Genomic DNA, 20,325 nt, shown 5'->3' with positions numbered 1-20,325 from the left:
CAGCGATGGGGAGGAGGAGTCAGGGAAGCGCTTAGAAACCAGAGCCCTGTGATGAAACCTGAGATTCCGTTGTGAAACACTTGGACTGAGAGGTACAGCGGTCAGCCTGAGAGTCTGCTCTGACCCCGTCACAGCAGGGTCCACAGTCCCATCACTGGGGACGTACGTAAGAGGAAGGAGACGCTGACAGTTTTGTGAGGGTGAGTAGGCTGGCTCAGTTGTTAGAATAGGCCGGGGAAGCTTCCAGTGTCTCTAGTGGGCCCAGCAAGCCGCCCTACTCCAGACTGCTCCCAGCAGCTGAATTCAGGGTGAGTGTGGGGGAGTCGGGCTGTCACGGCCTGGCCTGGCCTGGTCGGGAACTGCTCAGTGTTTTGTCTGGGCACCAGGAAGGCGGCTTTCATTCAGCCGTGTGCCTTCCTCATCTCCATGGCGAGCGCAGCTCTCTGGGGAAACTGCAATGTCCTTCCGCACCCCGGCGGTGGGGTGGGGTAGGGATGGGTGGCCGATTGCTTGGCCACGCAGATCTATGTTAGAAGCATCCACTTAACAAGAGGTTGTTTAGAGACTGACTGTGGCTGCAAAGTCAGGGTCCTCCTACTCATGTGAACTTACGGAGAGATTGTTTCTTGACTCAAGAAATTTTTCTCTGGGACTTACGGCTTGGGAGGAGGGGGAGGAAATACCTGTGATGAAGGAAGAAAAGCCCCTAAAGGGAATGGACTTTTGTTTCTTGATTAGGAAGTTTAACTGCGACGGGTGACTTTTCGCTTTCTTTTATTCTTTGTTTCCGGCCACTTGGGGCGCTAGCGTCTTAGCAGCTCCTGGCTGTCTTTTCTCCAGAAGAGTCAAGGTCGCCCAGTGGCGTGTGTGACCTTGACACCCTTCTGCCTGGGAGTCCGGAGTCGGCTCCACAGCCGGGCTTTCGGCTTTCAGCCCAAGAGGCTCCTATATTGCCGAGGGCTCTCTCTGCAACCACTGGAAGGCTAATCCTGTGTGGGGCAGCTTGTTTCTCGCCCTCTGGCTGCTTTGTGGCTTCAGTTTCATGGACACTCAGCGAGGTGCAGTGTTTAGGCTTCTGCTGCAGAGATGGGAAGAAGCCTGGAGACTTTCTTCCATCGGATTTGGAAGAGTCTCACATCTTCAGAAGTAGCCTCTGAGAATTCAGTTGGGCCTCTGTTCTTTCTTCTTTGTACTCTCTGAGAAATGCTGTTCTTTTTTTTTTTTAACCTTTCCACTTATCATTTATTCTTTCATTTAATTACTCTTATACTTACTGAGCATCACTACCTGCCTGATGCTATTCTAGAAACTGAGGAATAGAGTGTCAAGCAAGGTGTAATTCTTGCCCCCGAGGAATAATTAACAATCCAGGCGAGTGCTGTTCAATAGAATATTCTAGGATGATGGAAATATTCTCTATCAGAATTGCCCAGTGTAGTAACCACTACTCATGTGTGGCTATTGAACAATTAAAATGTGGTTATTGTGACCAAGGAATTAAAATTTTATTTGTTTTTAATAAACTGAAATTTCATTAGCTGTAGGGGGCTAGAGGCTACTACATTGCCAGAGCAAAAAGGGAGAGAGATAAAGAAGCAGATTTTTATAACATCATATGCTACGTGTTATGAGATGGTTGGCTGGACTAGTAAGTAGGCTGGGGTTAGTTGGAAAAGGTTTTGCTTGAATCTGATTATTATAAAGGGCACCAAACACAAAGGGGAGTCCAAGACTGACAGATTCAGCTGGTAAAGAAATAATGAACCCCTGTTAGATTCAGACAGTTTATCATTTACATAGATAGTGAAGGCCAGAGAAGCCACAGGCTCCAGCTGTCTGAGTCCTTGTCTTATACCCTGAAACAATGGCACTGAAACAAACAGGACCCCATGAACTCAACACAGTTGCTGGGGGACCAACTCCAGACTGCAACAAAACTGTCACAGAGCCTGCAGCCGTGCCCCAAAGTCGTACACCTCTCTGGAACCAGGGAAGTGGATGGGAAAACTGTCTCATGGCAGCCTCCCGTAAGATAGGGAGAGACAATTAAGAGAACAAACTTCCACTTATAAAGTAAATAAGTCATCGGGGTGTGGAGTACAGCATAGGGAATATAGAGCCAATAACAGTGTAAGAACCTTGTATGATGACACATGGTAACTAAACCTTTCACTGATTGTTTGGCAATGTGTATTAGTTGTCGAATGTTGTACACCTAAAACTAATCTCATATGTCAATTATATTTCAATTAAAAAAAAGGATAAGAGGGACAGGTGAGAAAACACTCTTGTGGAGCCTCCTGTGAAGATTGCCTAACTTGCCGTGTCCCCGCAATCACAAGGCATCCCATCCCGATTTAGGTCCTGGTGGTCCAAGTTCTGCCTGTGGGCACGGGGAACCCTCCAGGGTGCTATGGTGGAACCATTCCCCTGCAAAGGGTCTTAATGCTAGGCCAGAGGATTTAGACTTCACCCTTCACCCTGCGGCCATCGAAGTTTAAAGCAGGAGAGTGATTCGATTATTTTTGTGTTGAGATCCGACTAGATTGCAGAGATTAGACTGGGAAGTGAAAAAGCCTGTAAACAGGAAGGCAGACTTAGGTAAATGGATGAGAGCTTAGGGGAATGAAGTGGAGAGTGCAATCAATAATCATTTTGAATAATCAGTTGATGACCAGGAAATGAAGGGCTCCCTGTGCAGTGAATGTGACCAAGACACATCAGACTGGATCCTGCCCTCAAGAAATTTACAGATTCACAGGAAAGCAAAAACACAGCATAAATGGCTCTAGTGAACCTTTCAGTAACATATTATGTGCTCTGAGTGGCATTGTGGAGAGCCCAGAGGACAGAAAATTGTTCCTGTATACAGTAGGCGCTTTATCGATGTTGACAATACAGCATTGATAGGATAAGCTTTAAGGCTTCTTATGACTTATTCTAGAAAATCTGTGACAGACTGGTTTTGAGAGCCAAAAGCCTTATTAACAAAGGTATTAATTCCTATCACAGTATATGGATTAGTTGGGATCTAGTTGAGAATAAGACAACAGAATTAGAATACAGGGAAAGCAGAAAAAAAGTCACGAACATTAAGCGTGGTTAAGAGGTAATAAGGAGACAGTTGGAGGGCTTTGGATATTGGGGGCAGGGCTAACTTGCCATATACCAGTGGAAATATTGTATGAGTCCTTACCTCCAACTTCCCACCACCATATTTTGGTATTTCCATTTCACCTTGTCCTTCTACCCAAGAGAGGTCAGTTGGCCCTCCGAGCTTCAGGAAAGAATGACACAAAAACAAAGGCCAGGAAAGTATTTTTTTGAGTTACAAAAACCCTAATAGGAGGATGTAAATTCCCAAAGTCACAAATAGGTGCGTTTTGTTTGGTATCCACCTTGGGGTTTCTGTTGTGTGTCTGTGTTATTTTGTGTTGTTTTGTTTTTAGGAGAATACATGTGAATGCCTTTAGACTGGGCAGATCTTTATTTCATTACTGTCTTATATTGCATTCTTTCTGACCTTTCCCTGCAAACTTATATTACCCACCCCTTCCAGGTATCTGAATATGGACCCCTGGCATACATTGCAAAATGGGTTTGGGAGAATGCATAAAAATAGAGGAGCATGGTGTTCCGGCCAAGTCTTTTAGCACTATACAAGTCACTGGGACTTAACTTGGACTGCAAGGAAAAGCAGAGTGCTCTGAATTCTGTGCGTGTATCTCTGCCACCTGGAGGAAATAGGACTGAAAAGAGAAATTACACTGAAGCTAGGATAATAGGAAAACATTGCATTCTGTGCACATGTGGGTTTGTGGACCATTAAATTCAACCCTACTATTCCATTATCAGTCCTGCTATACTATGCATCAGGCTGTCTCTGTCATTAAAAGCTTCAGAGTCAGGGAAAGGAAAAGAAGAAACTAAAGACAAGAACGTAGTGAAAAAGAAACAAGGATGGGAGAGGCCAGGGGGAAAAAAAAATGCATGTTCACATTCTTACTGTCATTTAGGGAAAATAAATAAGATTTTTTATTTCTAAAGATTTTATTTATTTAGTTGACAGGCAGAGATCACAAGTAGAGAGGCAGGCAGAGAGAGAGGAGGACAGGCTCCCTGGCCACTGAGCCACCCAGGCGCCCCATAAATAAGATTTAAATGAAGGGTCAGATGACATGGGTTAAAATTCTTTTTGTACCGTTAACACAGGCAAACTTGGCTAAGTCACGTGAGTTCAATCTCCTGAATTATAATGACCATGAAAGGACCTTGAAATGTGGAAAGGCTTTATTATGGGAATTAATATTACCCAGTGGCTAGCTTTTAGTAAGTGCCCAGTACATTTTAAGGAGAGGATAGAATTCCAGTAGTCCTTTAAAAGAACCAGGCCCTTTCCTTGTCAGATGATTGTGGTGTATGATTGCCTTTTCAATTTTCCTGGAGCTGCTGCTGCATTTTAAAATTATTTGTTAAAGATGATGCTCATGGAACAGGACAACTTATATCACCAGCTAGTGTAAATCCCATTGGTTAGTAGCTTCATTGTCTAGACAGACTTGACAGCGAGTCATCTCTTGTGAATTGACTCAGAAGACGGTAATTCTCCATTTCTGATCTCATGAGGCATGTCTCCAGTCCTTCAGTCCTCTTCTTCCACTTTCAGTTTATCTTCAAAAATCAGCCTGTTGGACCATCGGATATGTTTTTTTTTTTTAAGATTTTATTTATTTATTTGACAGAGATCACAAGTAGGCAGAGAGGCAGGCAGAGAGAGAGGAGAGAGAAGGAAGCAGGCTCCCCGCCAAGCAGAGAGTCCGATGTGGGGCTCGATCCCAGGACCCTGAGGTCATGACCTGAGCCGAAGGCAGGGGCTTTAACCCACTGAGCCACTCAGGCGCCCCCAGAGGGGGTTCTTGATGGTTAGTGAGCATTCTATTGCATGGGGAGGAGGGTGGTAGGCTGATCATGTCTGCCCCTCCTTCCTGAATTACCTACCCCAAACTCCCTTTACACTTCGAGAAATGAGTTAAAGGAGTAAACAAACCCTCCTGGTGTAAGGGAAAATGAGAGGGAAATCTGCATTCCGAAAAATGAATCCTTACACAGCACAACTCCTCTGAGGAACAACACTTGGCTATTATTTGTAAGCATTGAAAAGTGTGGACAGAGTAAGAAAGGCGTAAAATAGAGGCAGTATAAGAAGAATATTGTAACAAGGAATCGGTCAGTAGCCCGGACCAGGCTACTCCGTGGAGTAGATGACCATTATGCCATATGACGCCCCGCGAGACTCAGTGTGCAGCCACTCAGACTCCACAGCGGGAGGGGTGGAGCCATACAGACGCATTCACACAGTCAGGCACTCTTCAGATTCAAACAGGTTGGACACCCTCCCCTTTGGGTATCCCTGGCTAATGGGAGGCGATCAGTCTCCCCTTCCATTCTTTACGAATGGGTCTGGCTCCGACAGTGGCCTCAGGGCTGTTTTTCTCTCTTTTTACATACAGAGTTGCTTTTCTCATTTCCATCAGTCTTAGTTACACTTAACAGAATTTTGTACTCTTAGAAATACCCTAACCTCTAGTGATGGCTAAGTATTAACCAATCGTAAACAGTTAAAACAGAATTCTTTAGATGGCAAATTTGTCAATCAGTTAAGCACAAAACATGTTTACCAACAGATTTCAAAAGCACAAACCTAGTTCCAGCAACCAGCACTCTAGCATTTTATCCCATTTGGTTAAGACCTAGATGTCCATAATTTAATTCCATTTGTCATCCAAGCAAAACTTTAAAGTTTCAGGTTACCAAAGACTTTGAAAGCTACTTTAATAATCACCCATTAAAACTTTGAGACAGACAATTAACCATCAGTTTAGTCTTCTCTTTGCTAACAGATTTCAACAGATTTTAACACAGATTTTAACAAATAACACGAACTTATTTGACCTTCAGTAAACTTTGAAATTTCACTTTTACTACTGATAACTCAAAAGACATGTTCATCCTAATTAACCTGACAAACTTAACTTAATTCAAATACTGATTTACGTTCTACCTGGGCCCACTCCACTTTGAATGTTTACCTGAGACACGGGTGGGAAGATCTGGAGTGGGGGGGTGTTAGATCCAGGGGCTGCTCTTCTTGCTCCTTGACAGTGAAGAGAGGAGGAGCCGTGGTGCAGGAGCACCCAGGATGGTCTAGAGGCCAGTCATGCAGGCCCCACGCACGTTGGTGTGGAAACAAAAGGGTGAGACAGAAGAACAAAGCGCTGCTAGGAGGCAGAGAAGGATTCCCGGTTTTAGAGCTCATCAACTCCAACAGAGGAGCAGACGCCATGCTTTCCTGCCAGCAAGGGGGGGAGGGGCTAGGCAGTCTCTGTCGGGCCACAGAGGGCAAGGAATGTCCCTGAAACAAAGTTGTTTTGGCAGCTGCTTGGGAATATTCCTTACGTCTCTGTCTCGAGTTAGACCAACCACAGTTGGCTCCAGTTATAGCCTTAAACACACGAAATGAGTGAGGGAGAAGCCCCACATCTATTTAGGAGGAACAGAGAGATGGAAGTCAGAGTCTCCTTACTCTCTGCTTGCCCCATTCCTCCAAACATAACAAACACCACAACAGACTACAAAGAGACAGGACAAAGACAACCGCAAACCCAGCGGCCCTCCCGGGGCCATCCAACATTAAAGGATGGCCATTCAGACATGCAGAAAGTCCGAAACTTTCCCTTTCGTACGTCAGTGCGCAGGTTATGAGCCCTTTCCCTAACGTCCAAGAAGTGGTCAATCATCAGAGACAGAGGGTTCGTCTGCGTCTGTCCCATCATGTCCTCCCTCAGTCCACAACAAGACAAATACACTTATAACAATTAAACTAGAACACACTCACAAGGACAAACGATCTGGTGCGGCCATGAAGACAAAACTGGAAGGAAGCTAAGCCCCGACCGCAACAGCAGCCGAGCCTCCAGGCAGGGCCCGTCTGCTATAGCACTGTTACCAAAAAGAAGCCAGGAAAAGACAAGGGACACAAAGCCAACAAACACACAAATCCAAACTGAGTTTGCTAACACCCACCAGCCGGTCTGCCACACCACATCCACAGGCGCCGTCCCACTCACACAACACTCAGGATCCTTACCTCGCCCTCCAAACAGTGTCTACTGCGGACGTCATCAGGGCACCTCTTAGTCGGGGACGTTTCCCGCGACTCCTCTTCGGAGGCCTGTTTCAGTCCTCCCGTCTTGGAGGTGGCCAAACCTCCTGCCACGGCTTCTGTGTAAACCTTGGTATCAGGGATCGTCTGTCTCCCTGAGGAGGGTGTTAAGATCTCGGTGGAACCTCCAAATGTTAGGGTACGGAATCGACCACCCCTCAGTTAGACAGAGAACACTCTCGATAATGCAAGTCACACAGCGAGGTTTATTTCCAGCTCGCTGGGGTCCAAGTATCCACCCGGCACAGGGGGTTTCAACAAGGACCTTGAGCACTCAAAGCCAAGGGTTTAAATAGCATTTTCAAGGCACTTTCCCATAGCTACATACATATCTTGCACCCCACTTTGACAGTCTAACTTTGTTTAACCTTTTGCCACCCCAGCGTCACCCTGGCACCATCCTGGCGGTTAAGTGAGATTTAGGTTTAGAAGAAATTTAACTTTATTTACATTTCCTTCTGCCTCAGCCTCCCTCAGTTTTATGGTGGGGAGGGCGACCTTAGGCCTTGAGGAACTGAGCCACTTGTCTCTGGAAATTGGGCCATTGAAGAGATAGCCCTTTTTGTTGTAAATCACCAGGACATTTGCAAACCAAGGGAGACTCCTGTCTAGCAGGATTGTGATCTCTGCAAGTTAACTGTTTTCTTTAACATCTGGTCCCTGTGGTGCCACCGCCTAACCGCCCTGGTGGTATATGATTAAGTTGTTTCTCAGGTTTTAGCTACTTTCTCTTATCTCAAGTCAGGAGCGCAGTGTGGGCTGGTTAGGGACGCTCAGTAAAATGGCTTCCCGGCCTTCAGGATGGCCATTCTTATGCTAACCTACTCTTACAGTGCAAGGTGCCGGCTGATGCTTTGCCAAGATGGCTGTACTTATGTCAGGGCTAGACTCGAGGTGGGTACAGCCTTGTTTTTCTTGGCCTCCACACCTGGAGCTAGTTTCCAGGACTTGTTTTTAAGTCCCTTGGGGGAAGGGGAGCAGGGACAGTTTAAGGGTTAAACAACAAAGTTATTGTTTAACTTCAATGGAAGCCTCTGGCTAAAACAGAAATATAAAATAGGTCCTTACAACAGCACATGAAAAGCTTTGCTTTTCATGCTCTAGGTTTTCTTTGACCAATGCCTGATTTTGGTTCATATTTTCCCAGTTCTATTTTACTCTGCATCTGTTATCTATAAATAGGTTCTTTTTTTGGTGGGGGGGTGAGTATGAGGTATGGAAGAAAGGAGGAAAGGGAGGAGAGAGAGAAGAAAGGAAAGGAGACAGGATGTAAGAAAGGAGGAAATAGCCCAAATTTTGCTCATTAATGGAGCAGAGCATGAAATAGCTGACCCAATGTCTATTACAGTCTCTACCACTGACGACATTTTGACATTTATCAGTCCATCAGAAAGGCATAAAAGCAGAGACAAGATCATGGAGTTTTGGTGCACCTGGGTGGCTCAGTCATTAAGCATCTGCCTTCAGCTTGGCTCATAATCCCAGGGTCCTGGGATCGAGCCCTGCATCAGGCTCCCTGCTTGGCTGGAAGCCTGCTTCTCCCTCTCCCACTCCCCGATTGTGTTCTCACCCTCGCTGTTTCTCTTTGTCAAATAAATAAATGAAATCTTCAAACCCCCCCCGAAAAAAAAAATCATAGAGTTCTATTTTCCCTTAAAAGGAATAAATAATGGGAATACAGAAAAAAAGAGCTGGAAGTTGATCTTATAACGACAGGGAGGGATTAGAGACAAACAACACCATAGTATATTTCTTGTTCCTGTAACTCAACCCCAGGTAGGTGTGGGGCTTAAAAAGCAATACTGATCCTTCCTGTAAGGGCTTTTCCATGCATTACCTCCTCAGATCCTAAATACACCCCATGAAGTAGGTCAAATGGGTATTATCTCAACTGAAGAATTAAAGCTCAACTTACCCCAAACCATGAAATGAAGGTTTTCTATAGTGTTACAACAGAGAAGACAGGAGGCTGCGGTATCAGCCTTAGCTTGAATTTCCAGTTCTACTGCTAATTATTCATGAGGCTTTGAGCATGTCACTCAACCTGTTTCCTCATATGTAAAATGAGAATAATGAGTTTTCTTGCACGTCTTCGTTTCCTTCCTCTGAATGTTCTGTATATTTTGCATGAGGTCTCTAGAAGCAGAGCTTGGCCAGACCTAATGCAAGCCTTGTCTCAATCTTTCTCCTGGGATTTCGGTCTCCAACTCCAAGTCTCCTCTCACCCTCCAGGACAGGGAATACCACTCTGTCCCTTTGCAACTTGCCAATGTTCCAGCTGACAGCCACCCCAGCAAGTGCCCTTGCAGATGAGCCGGTGCATATCCGAGTGACTGGCCTGCCCCCGTTGCAGCTGGTGACCCTAACAGCATCTCTGAAGGATGAGAAGGGGAACGTGTTCCAGTCCAAAGCCTTCTACAAGGCGAATGAGGTTGGTGAGCTGGACCTAATGGAGGCTCCTGCATTTGGAGGTGACTACGTGGGGGTCCACCCGATGGGCCTCTTCTGGTCTCTGAAGTGTAAGAAGGCTTTCAGGAGGCTGTTGAAGCAAGATGTGATGAACAGCCCCTTTTTGGTCACTCTGAACCTCTATGACACAGTTAGTTTCCAGGGTTTCAGCAGAGAAGAGCCCATGGCCAGCCAGGTGGTCCAGCGCTGGTTTTCGGCCCCTGGGGTACAGCGGGTGCAGGTCCGAGAAGGTCGGGTGCGGGGAGCTCTTTTTCTGCCTCCAGGTAAGACTAATCTTTGGTGATACAGGAAATGTTGTTGATGAATATAAAAACACTAACAAATGGCATCACATTCTTGGAGAACTAGTATTTCCCACAGCAATTTAAAACCAACATGCCACTGTGTGTGTGTGTGTGTGTGTGTGTGTGTGTGTGTGTGTGTGTGAAAGTGGAATTTATTCTCTCACCTTGTACTCCCCCTCTTAGCCACTTGAACCTGTTTCCACTCTTTTTGATCCCATTCTCTTTTCTTTTTGTTGCTTTCAGGGGAAGGGCCTTTCCCAGGAGTCATTGATTTGTTTGGGGGCCGAGGGGGTCTGGTTGAATTTCGGGCCAGTCTTTTGGCTGCGCACGGCTTTGCCGTGTTGGCATTAGCGTATTTTGCCTACGAAGATCTGCCTGAGTTACTGCAGGAGATCAACCTGGAATACTTTGAGGAAGCTGCTAACTTGCTACTAGCTCATCCCAAGGTAATTAAGAATACTTTTCATTCTAGCTTGTAACATTATAGCCCCCCCCAATCAGAAATGTCTGTTTTGCCTATTTTACCAATCTGTTTCGATTTGGGCATAGCACTATTTGCTCTTGAAATGGTGAGGATGATGTTGACCTTGTAGGATTGCTGGGTTGCTGATCAGCTTACTGGCACAGAGGACAGTAAACGGTGGGTGTGTTATGGTTATCTTCAATGGAAAAAAAAAAAGCCAAGACTCCTTACATGACTTATTCATCAGTAACTCTTCAATTTTTATCAGCTGCTGATCTCAAATGATGAATTCTCCGGCTTGACGTGGTTTCAGACTTCAGTGATTGTCTCTACATGGGCAATGCTGAAGTTAAGTCCCCCTCAAGAGTCCTGAGACTCAGAATGCGCAGAAGTTCAGTTTCAGAGATGGGCCACAGAAGGAGAGCAGAATTATCAGCAGAATGGATGTGGCCACACCATCTGATTAGCTGAATTAGCTCATCAATTAGTATCAGATCTAGGGGCAGAACTGAGCCCCAAGCAAGTGTGCAAAGCCCAAAGCCACAGAAGGAATCTAGAAAGGAAGGATCATTTTAGAACTCTGTCAAGTATTGTTGTACTGTGCAAAATGTGGTCCACGATCCAGAGGCCTTGGTAGGACCAGAGAGCTGTTTGAATGCAGACTCTCAGGACACAGCCCGGTCAGCATCTGCATTTTAACAAGATCCCCAGGTGACTCGGATACACGTTCAGGTATGAGAAGGACTGAACTAGTATGTCTCATAATCCAGCTTTTTTTCTAGGAATTAAATATCAGATGAATTATAATCTAGACCTCTTGAAGAGGTCTCGAAGTACTGATGTTTGTGTTGGTGACTAAAAACAGAATAATAGGAATAAATATCACGTGGTCATGTGCCTGGGTTGACATTCTGTTAAGCTGAAACATAGTAATTCTGGTTTTTCAGTTTGAAAATGGTCGAATATCAGCTATGTTCTATGGTTCAGCCTGTCATGGTAAAACGATCATACCAGGTTAACAGTTACTAAACAGCTGTTTGACTCTATGCTAAATACTCAAAAATCACTCTTACTTAAGGGGCACCTGGGTGGCTCAGTTGGTTAACTGTCTGCCTTCGGCTCAGGTCATGATCCCAGGGTCCTGGGATTGAGCCCCACATTGGGCTCCCTGCTCAGCGGGCATCCCGCTTCTTCCTTTCCCACTCCCCCTGCTGTGTTGCCTCCCTCGCTGTGTCTCTCTCTGTCAAATAACTAAGATCTTTTTTTTTTTAAAGCACTCTTATTGAGCACTCACAATTACTTCGTGATGTGAGTTCTGTTGACATCCTCGTTTTTCAGATAAGAAGGCACCCTCAAATTAAGTCATGTGTCAAAACTAGACAGCCCTTATGGCAGTGCCTTTGCTCCAAACTCTTTGGTTATCCTGATTCCATGACTCATACCGTTCTCTCCCTGGAGACTTTGACTCTTCTCTAGGAGACACGAGGCCGCGTCTCCTATTGGAGTATTATCAGTATCTTCACCTTCAGTAAAACTGCCGTCACCACCACTAAACATACATGTGATTTTTCTTTTTTTTTTTTTTCAAAGATTTTATTTATTTATTTGACAGAGAGAGAGAGATCACAAGTAGGCAGAGAGGCAGGCAGAGAGACGGGGAAGCAGAGAGCCCCGCTGAGCAGAGAGCCCGATGCGGGGCTCGATCCCAGGACCCTGAGATCATGACCTGAGCCGAAGGCAGAGGCTTAACCACTGAGCCACCCAGGGGCCGATGTGTGATTTTTCCAAGCATATTTGGCTCTCTTTAAAGGACTGTCTAGAAGGAATTAAATCCCAGATAAAATGTTTTCAAGTAAAAAAAAAAAAAAATTTTTTTTTTTTTTTTTCATTTCAAATGTCACTAATTGTGACTTTAGCTGAGGAGGAAGGGCAACTGGCAACATTCAGATTCAGTATCATCAGAAGAGATTCAGTTCCCACCTTGGCCCCTTGATACTATTGTAACCTTAAGCAAGACCTGTAGACTTCCTGATCTCTAGGCTCTTATTGGAAAGGCAAGCTGAGACCATTTGTGTGTAAAGCACTTAGCTGAGGAGCCAGCACACAGAAAACTCTTGATAAATCCACCTAGTCATCCGTGCCCATCTGTTTTTCCCTCTCTCCCTTCCCTATATCCTCAACCAGTCCCAAACGGCTTCAGGGGCTATTACCCAATCGTTCTCCCTATGTCACAACTTCTTCACCCTCCCTGCCACTCACTGCTGTAGTTTGCTCCCTCCTCATTGCTCCCCTGTGTGGTGCCACCATTGTGATGAGAGTCTCCTCCCTCCCTCCCCAGTCTGTTCCTCTTAGGAGTGCTTCCCAAGTGTAGAAACGCACTGGATTTCCTGGAAGGGATATGCTCTTAGGATGAGCTTCTTGGGCCCACTCAGACCTATTGAAGTAGAAACTTGAAAACTGGATCTCAGAAAGCTGTAATTAAAGCAAAACAAAACATAACTTTTTTTTTTTTTTAGGTGAACTGATGACAGGCCTGGGCATACAACTGTAAACAAAGTAAACGTATCAGGTTGCCATGTGTTTGCCCCTCTCTGTCCAAAATGCTCTTCCTTTCCCTACTTGTCTCTCAAACTTCTTCCTTCCCTCTGCTCCCTCAGCCTTTCACAGAATTAAGGACCCCTTCGTAGGACTTACTACTCTTCCTATTAGATGGGGCGCCAGGATTCAACTGTTTATAGAATCCAAGTCTTGCATTTTTACCCTTCCAGCGCTTTCATGATTAGCTCTTGGATTAGTGGATACTCAAAACCTCTGTACCTGTAAATTGCTATTTATTTATTTATTTATTTATTATTATTATTTTTTAAAGATTTTATTTATTTGACAGAGATCACAAGTAGACAGAGAGGCAGGCAGAGAGAGAGAGAGAGAGAGAAGCAGGTTCCTGCTGAACAGAGAGCCCGATGCCGGACTCGATCCCAGGACCCTGAGATCGTGACCTGAGCTGAAGGCAGCGGCTTAACCCACTGAGCCACCCAGGCGGCCCTGTAAATTGCTATTTAAATATGAACAACTGGGACGCCTGGGTGGCTCAGTGGGTTAAGCAGCTGCCTTCGGCTCAGGTCATGGTCCCAGCGTCCTGGGATCGAGTCCCACATCGGGCTCCTTGCTCTGCAGGGAGCCTGCTTCTCCCTCTGCCTCTGCCTGCCATTCTGTCTGCCTGTGCTCGCTCTCTCTCTCTCTCTCATAAATAAAAAAAAAAAAAAATTAAAAAAAATAAATATGAACAACACCTACATAATACTCAAAAGGACCCAGGAACCTCTTTAACTAGCTGGGGAGAAGAATTGGATTCCTAAGTTTACCTGCTTCTACAGGTGATGTTGAATGTTGCTGGTGAATTTAAACTCTTTTTGCTTTTCTGGAACACTCCCTCTGATGAAGAGTTCTTATTTCTATTGTTTCACTAAATCTGTACAACAATCCTGCAGGGTAGAGAATATTATGGGGATAATAAGACAGTAAGGCTTCCAGAAGGCAAGGGGGCAATGTTTTCAGTCACAGAAGCTGGTAAAGCCCAGCGCTAGGACTGCCATCCCATATATTGGATGTCTGACTATTCCCATGACACTAGCTTACTGGCCTGCAAGGCAGCTCCTTCAAGTATGGCCTGTGATGGGTTCGCTTCATTTTGTGCCTCAGGTCCAAACGCCAGGAATTGGAGTGATCTCCGTGAGCAAAGGTGCAGAGATCGGGCTGGCCATGGCCTGCTTCCTGAAGCAGGTGGTAGCCACCGTCTGCATCAATGGGACCACTGCCATCTACGAATTTCCACTCAGGTACAAAGATCTGGTGATAGCACCCATCCCCATGTTTATGGAGCGCTTGCAGTTTGACATCTCCGGGGCCGTACGCCTCCTCCACTTCAGAGGGGACCCCCGGGATAAGGTGAATCAGCGGAGCGTGCTTCCTGTCGAAAAGGCCCAGGGTTCGATCCTCTTCATTGTTGGAGAGAACGACGAATGCTTGAAGAGCAGGGAGTATGCTGAGCAGGCTCTGCACCAGCTGCAGAACCACGGGAGAAACAATGGAAGGATGCTGGTGTACCCGGGGGCGGGCCATCTCATCGAGCCACCCTACGCACCCTTGTGTTACGCTTCCCCAAACATGAAACTTTCTTCGCCCCTGCTCTGGGGAGGGGACCCCACTGCCCATGCCGCAGCTCAGGAGCACTCCTGGGGAGAGATCCTGAAATTCTTCAGGCAACACCTTATTCAAGCCAGAAGCAAACTCTGAGCCAGGGCTCAGGGTGACGATGAAGTGGGGAGACAAAAAAATAAGACTAAGGCAGGGATAGGATGGGAAGAGGAGGTTCTCCTGACTGCTCTAGGTTCACAGTTATCCTGAATCAGTTGTTACAAAGTAGGGCAAAAATCAAGGGCTAATGGCACAAGATCAATATTTGACAAATTTGTATGGAATTTGAACTTTTTGTAAACTGAATCTTAGTTTCTATGCACCAGGGTACATTGCCGTCTCAAAACTGTGATGCCCTAGCAAACTGAATTATCTTTTGCTTCCCAGGTAGGGCTACCTTGGACCCAGGGATTGCCCATCTAGATTAATTCCCTGGAACTTCCAAGTTACTTGTGGAAAAACAAGTCACTTCTGTTTAAAATTGAGTTTCTGACATTTGATACGAAAAGTTCTAATGTCACCATCACATGTAATGCTCGTTATTGATTTCCAATAGATACTTTATTTTTTTTCTCAGAATAGTGATGTTTCTTTTTATCCATAAAATATATTCCTTTTTCCAACTTTAATCAGGAACGGGATTGAATTTAATCACGTGCTTTTATAGCATTTATTGAAATTAGTTATTGAAGTTAGTTAATATACTTAAAGCAATTAGATTAGCCCAGGTATGTAACAATTAGTGTATCAGAATTGACTATAATTATTTTCATAATGCTTTCTTCCTTCAATCTGTTAATGTGGTGAATTACATTCATTGATGGACTCATGTTGCTTTTGTGTCTGATTTTACTAGATGATTTTTCTCATATTGACTAATATGGGTTTTAAAATTTCTTTTGGGGGTGCCTGGATGGCTCAGTGGGTTAAAGCCTCTGCCTTCGGCTCAGTTCATGATCCCAGGGTCCTGGGATCCCCACATCTGGCTCTCTGCTCAGCGGGAAGCCTGCTTCCTCCTCTCTCTCTGCCTGCCTCTCTGACTACTTGTAATCTCTATCAAATAAATAAATAAAATCTTAAAAAAAAAATTTCTTTTGGAGCCAACCTGGTCATTCCTATTTTCTCAGAATTTCACCCATATTTTCTAGAACACATTTTTCACTTATAATTTTGCACATATCCCCTATTATTTGCATTCTTTCTCTTTTTTCCTCTCAACCTGATTTACCAAATATTTTTCTATTTTGTGGATCTTTTCCAAGAACAATTTTTGGTTTGTTTCTTGGTCAAGTCTTTTTGTCCTGATTCCTTGATTTCTGTTGTTTTAAAATAAATTCATTCCATCTCCAATTTTTTTGTGTTTATTTTTCTAGCAGTGTTCTCATTTTGTTAATTTCTAGGTAGTTCCTGATTTACTACTCCCCCACCTTTAAACCCAAGAATAACTTTATCAAAGTACAAGGTATCAACTAAGGGGAAGGGGTAAGGAAATTTGCAGTTGAGGATCAGACTGTTACCACCTGAACCCACGGATCAAACTTAACATCTCTTAAAATGGTCATTTTTACATAATGTGCTTCATGACGAGATGTAAGGTGGAGTGCCTAGCACTACTTAGATTACTTCTAACAACGCTACTAAACTTGAACCTAATCAAACCTTTACATCAAACTTCTTATTGATACAGTGCCTAGAGACCAGTTAAACAATATTACAAAGAGACAAACAAATCCAGGTTGTGGGTCATTGTATAATCTGGTCTTACCATAAGTTAATTAGCAATTGACTTGTTGTTTTTTTTCAGAAGCTGGTTTCATGAAAAAGTTGGGGATTTTTCCTTTATGCAATACCCCCCGCCCCAGCTTTTTTTTCTTTTGGCATTGGAGTGAACTATGGAACTATCAAGCATTAAAAAAAGCCTTAAGAGACATATCAACCAAATGCTATTTGTGGGTTTGGTTTGAGCAAAATAACTGTAAAAAAACATTTTGGGGACAATTAGAAAAATCTGAATATGGACTGGATATTAAAGGATACTATGAAATTGCTGTTATCTTGTTAGCTGTCAAAATGGTATTGTGGTTATGTAAAAAGTCACTTTTAGATAAAGATGTATACTGACATATTTAAAGGTGAAGAGTTGTGATATCTGGGAATTTTTCTAAAATACTATAGAAATATGGCAAAATGTGAATAATTATTACTTCTAGATTGTGGCTATAATGAAGTTTGTTATAATATTTTTTATGAGTGGTTGTAACTTTTCATATAAAAAGCTAAAAAATAAAAGATACAATCAATATATTTACCTTTCTTCCCCCAAAGGCAAGAACTTTGGCAGGTATTGAATTTTTTTCTCCATGACAGCTCCATTAATTTCAGATTACTGATTCGTTTCACAATAAATACATATTTAACATACACCTATGCTTCAACGTGTCCTTCCTGCTTATAGTTCCTTACAGCCTGTCTTTTAAATTCTTGGCTTTATCTTTCATTTGGTCATTTCCTAAAGGACAAACTCATGTAATTATTTTAAAAGATTCCTATTCACCTGAATCTTAACAAATTTAAAAATATCTCTATTTTGCTCGCTTTGCAATAATGAATTTTATACTTGAAGAATTTGATGTTACTAGACTTTGACTTTTTTATTTTGGCATCCACTGTTGTCAGTGAGAACTCTGAGTCTTCTTACTTCATGGGATTTTTTTTTCTCCTTTTGTTCAAATTTTCCTAATTCTATTTTATTTTTATTTTTTCTGTATCTGAAAATTTTTTACAATTTTTTCTTCCTAGTGTTCTGAAATTTCTTCAAGATATAAGTAGGGGTGGGTTTATCATTACTATGTTAATTCATTTTACTTGGTACTGTATAGTCTATTCCAAATTCAAGACATGGTTGTCTTCCACTTTATTTATTTTTTTAAAGATTTCATTTATTTATTTTAGAGAGAGAGAGAGAGAGAGAAATCTATCACGAGTGGGAGGAAGGGCAGAGTGAGAAGCAGGCTCCCCCCCTGAGTAGGGAACCCTATGTAGGGCTCCATACCAGGACCCTGAGATCATTACCTGAGCCGAAGGCAGGGGCTTAAAAAACTGAGCCACCCAGGCGACCTGACTTCAGCTTTAGATATCTGCTTCTATTACTCTTATGATCATTTTAATCTTTACGTTTTTTCTACTCTCTCCTTCTGGAACTCCAATTAGGAGAATTTTGGAGTTTCTGAATAGATCTTCCATGAGTATTAAATTTTTCTCATATATATATATTTTTTGTCCCTCCTCCTGCTGTCCCAAGCTCCCTGTAATCTTGGAGAACTTTACAGTTGAATTGTTCACCTCACTAATTTGTGCTTCAGCCGTGTCCAAACTGCTATCTAACTCATCTCTTGGGTGTTATTTTGATGACCATTATTTTTAATTTTCCCAGTCTGCAGTTGGGTTTGATTCCTTAAAGCCTGTTCTCATTTTCCCCCTCAGCTTTACTGAGATATAATTGACAAATAACACTGAATAAATTTTAAGGTGTACAACTTGATGATTTGATATACATATACATTATGAAATGATTTACACAAGTAGGTTAGTTAACACATCTATCCATCGCCTTACATACTTACCAATTTGTGTGTGTGTGTGCGTGTGTGTGTGGTGAGAGCATCTATTCTCACAGGAAATTTCAGATATACAATACGGTATTAGTAACTATGGTCACCATGCTGTACATTATCCTGTTTTCATTTTACAGATAGATCAGTAGATCATCCTTTCTTATTCCTGGTTTCACCCACGGCCTTCGTGAACACACCCACAGTCTGTACAGGATACTGTCATTATATTTATTTATTTTTTGTCATTATATATATATATTTTTTTTAAAGACATCTATTTATTTATTTGACAGAGAGAGAGAGAGATCACAAGTAGGCAGAGAGGCAGGTGGAGAGAGAGGAGGAAGCAGGCTCCCCGCCGAGCATAGAGCCTGAGAGCGGGGCTCGATCCCAGGACCCTGAGACCATGACCCGAGCCGAAGGCAGAGGCTTTAACCCACTGAGCCACCCAGGTGCCCCTTGTCATTATATTTAAAAAGCAGCATAAATCATTGGGATTAAGAAAACCCACTCATCCCAGCACTACGTGCATATTACTTTCTAGGGATCTGATTTCAGCAAAATGAAACCTATCTCCTTCATAGTCTTCTATCAAGGCTTTCCTAGCATCTCAGCTTCCATCTCCATTATTTAGTTTCCCCCTGTTGTTTGGTTAGAAAAATCTGACTAAAATTGGTTTAAAGAATGGGCTAATTATTGTCTCCTCTACAAAGAAACCCAAAGCAAGGATGGCTTTGGTTTATTGACCAGTTCAGCAATGTTGTGATGAACCAAATTCCTTCTTTCTGTTCTGCCATCCTTAACACATTAACTTATTCTCTTAGGCTAGCCCCCCTATTGTTCTAAGATGTTGATCAGCTGCCCCAGTATCTCATGAAGAAGATCTCCTTTAGATTTCCCCATGTGTCAGTGGCCAAAACTGGGTCACATGTTCCTGCCTAAAGCAACCACAAGTGAGGGGAGGGAGACCACCATGACAGCTTAGATGGTCAAGACTTAACCTTCTATGCCCAACATCACTGAAGAACATGCCCACTTGAAAGACGGTGAACAAAAATGAAATTCATTATTGGCCAGGTCTACTGACGTGCCAGTCAGCACAGTTTGTCCATGTGTGTTTCCTATTCCCTCTACTATGTCCACAAGAAATGAAAATTGTGAGTTGGGGGAGGTGCTTTTCTGGTTTCTGAAGCATTCTAAATGTTTTCTTGGATGTGTGGACCAAGATTGCTCTTGATTTGACTTGTCCAGGTATTTTGATTCTCTAAGCTACACTCTCCTTTCTTGTGTCCTTTGGCATACTGCAGATGTCCCTCTGGTTCAAACAAATATGTAAGACACTACATACCTTCTGATTTATGTGTAATTAGGAGTCCCAATATTTTCACTCTATAGTATTCTCTTTCTAGGGTGTTTAGGCAGTCTACCTCAAAGGCAAAGATTTATGTGCCTTTGAATATGTGTAATTTGTAATACAGGACATGGCAGCGCCTCAGTCTTTGGATTTCTTTATCCCTAAGGCTTGCCACTCTACTGTTTCGTTATTATACAATGACCAAACATTATTATCTCATTTTTTTAAAAGGTTTTATTTATCTATTTGACAGACAGAGATCACAAGTAGGCAGAGAGGCAGGCAGAGAGAGAGGAGGAAGCAGGCTCCCTGCTGAGCAGAGAGCCCGATGCGGGGCTCCATCCCAGGACCCTGGGATCATGACCTGAGCCAAAGGCAGAGGCTTAAACCCACTGAGCCACCCAGGCGCCCCTATCTCATCCTTTTTTAATGTGCTCTTCGTGGATTACAGTTGCTTTTGGCAGAAAGTTACATTGGTTTCAAAACTGCAGCAAGTACTCCCAATAGCCTAAAGTACTTCCTTTCTTTTCTAATAGTACCCAAGCATGTCCTTATGCGTCAGTGATTCTAGACTTATTCCAGCCCCCACAGGTGAGTGCTAAGTGGTGTAGACCAATCACACTGTTTTTTTCCCTTCATCCAGTGAGTAGTGTAGACACAGACTTGTGACATAAATTTTTGCCAGTAGGACGTCAGAGACATCTGAAGAGAATGAAGATTGC

The 20,325-nt window shown here is 43.5% G+C and overlaps 1 protein-coding gene across 2 annotated transcripts; it reads left to right on the top strand.

Annotated features, from left to right (window-relative positions):
• Positions 1–229: 229 nt before the first annotated feature.
• Positions 230–15,924, top strand: BAAT (bile acid-CoA:amino acid N-acyltransferase). Of its 2 annotated transcripts, none has more exons than XM_032860730.1 (5): positions 230–308; positions 9,455–9,954; positions 10,219–10,421; positions 14,141–15,540; positions 15,736–15,923. In XM_032860730.1, the coding sequence occupies exons 2-4, from the start codon at positions 9,492–9,494 to the stop codon at positions 14,732–14,734; spliced, it is 1,260 nt and encodes a 419-aa protein (XP_032716621.1). In that variant the 5' UTR covers positions 230–308; positions 9,455–9,491; the 3' UTR covers positions 14,735–15,540; positions 15,736–15,923. The 2 variants fall into 2 exon arrangements, with proteins under 2 accessions (XP_032716621.1, XP_032716620.1); XM_032860729.1 differs by lacking the exon at positions 230–308 and adding an exon at positions 3,617–3,809 and having other exon boundaries at positions 15,736–15,924.
• Positions 15,925–20,325: the final 4,401 nt, after the last annotated feature.

The sequence above is a fragment of the Lontra canadensis genome, unplaced genomic scaffold (assembly GCF_010015895.1).
Source record: "Lontra canadensis isolate GAN:19392208 unplaced genomic scaffold, GSC_riverotter_1.0 scaffold19, whole genome shotgun sequence".
Taxonomy (NCBI): Eukaryota; Metazoa; Chordata; class Mammalia; order Carnivora; family Mustelidae; genus Lontra; species Lontra canadensis.
The sequence above is the reverse complement of the archived record's forward strand: the minus strand, read 5'-3'. Positions and strand labels throughout refer to the sequence as shown.

Bases quoted from the DNA above. Each gene is read 5' to 3' on its own strand.
- BAAT (XM_032860729.1), top strand. The intron at 9,955-10,218 runs GTAAGACTAATC...TGTTGCTTTCAG, and splicing joins AGCTCTTTTTCTGCCTCCAG to GGGAAGGGCCTTTCCCAGGA. The intron at 10,422-14,140 runs GTAATTAAGAAT...TTTGTGCCTCAG, and splicing joins TGCTACTAGCTCATCCCAAG to GTCCAAACGCCAGGAATTGG.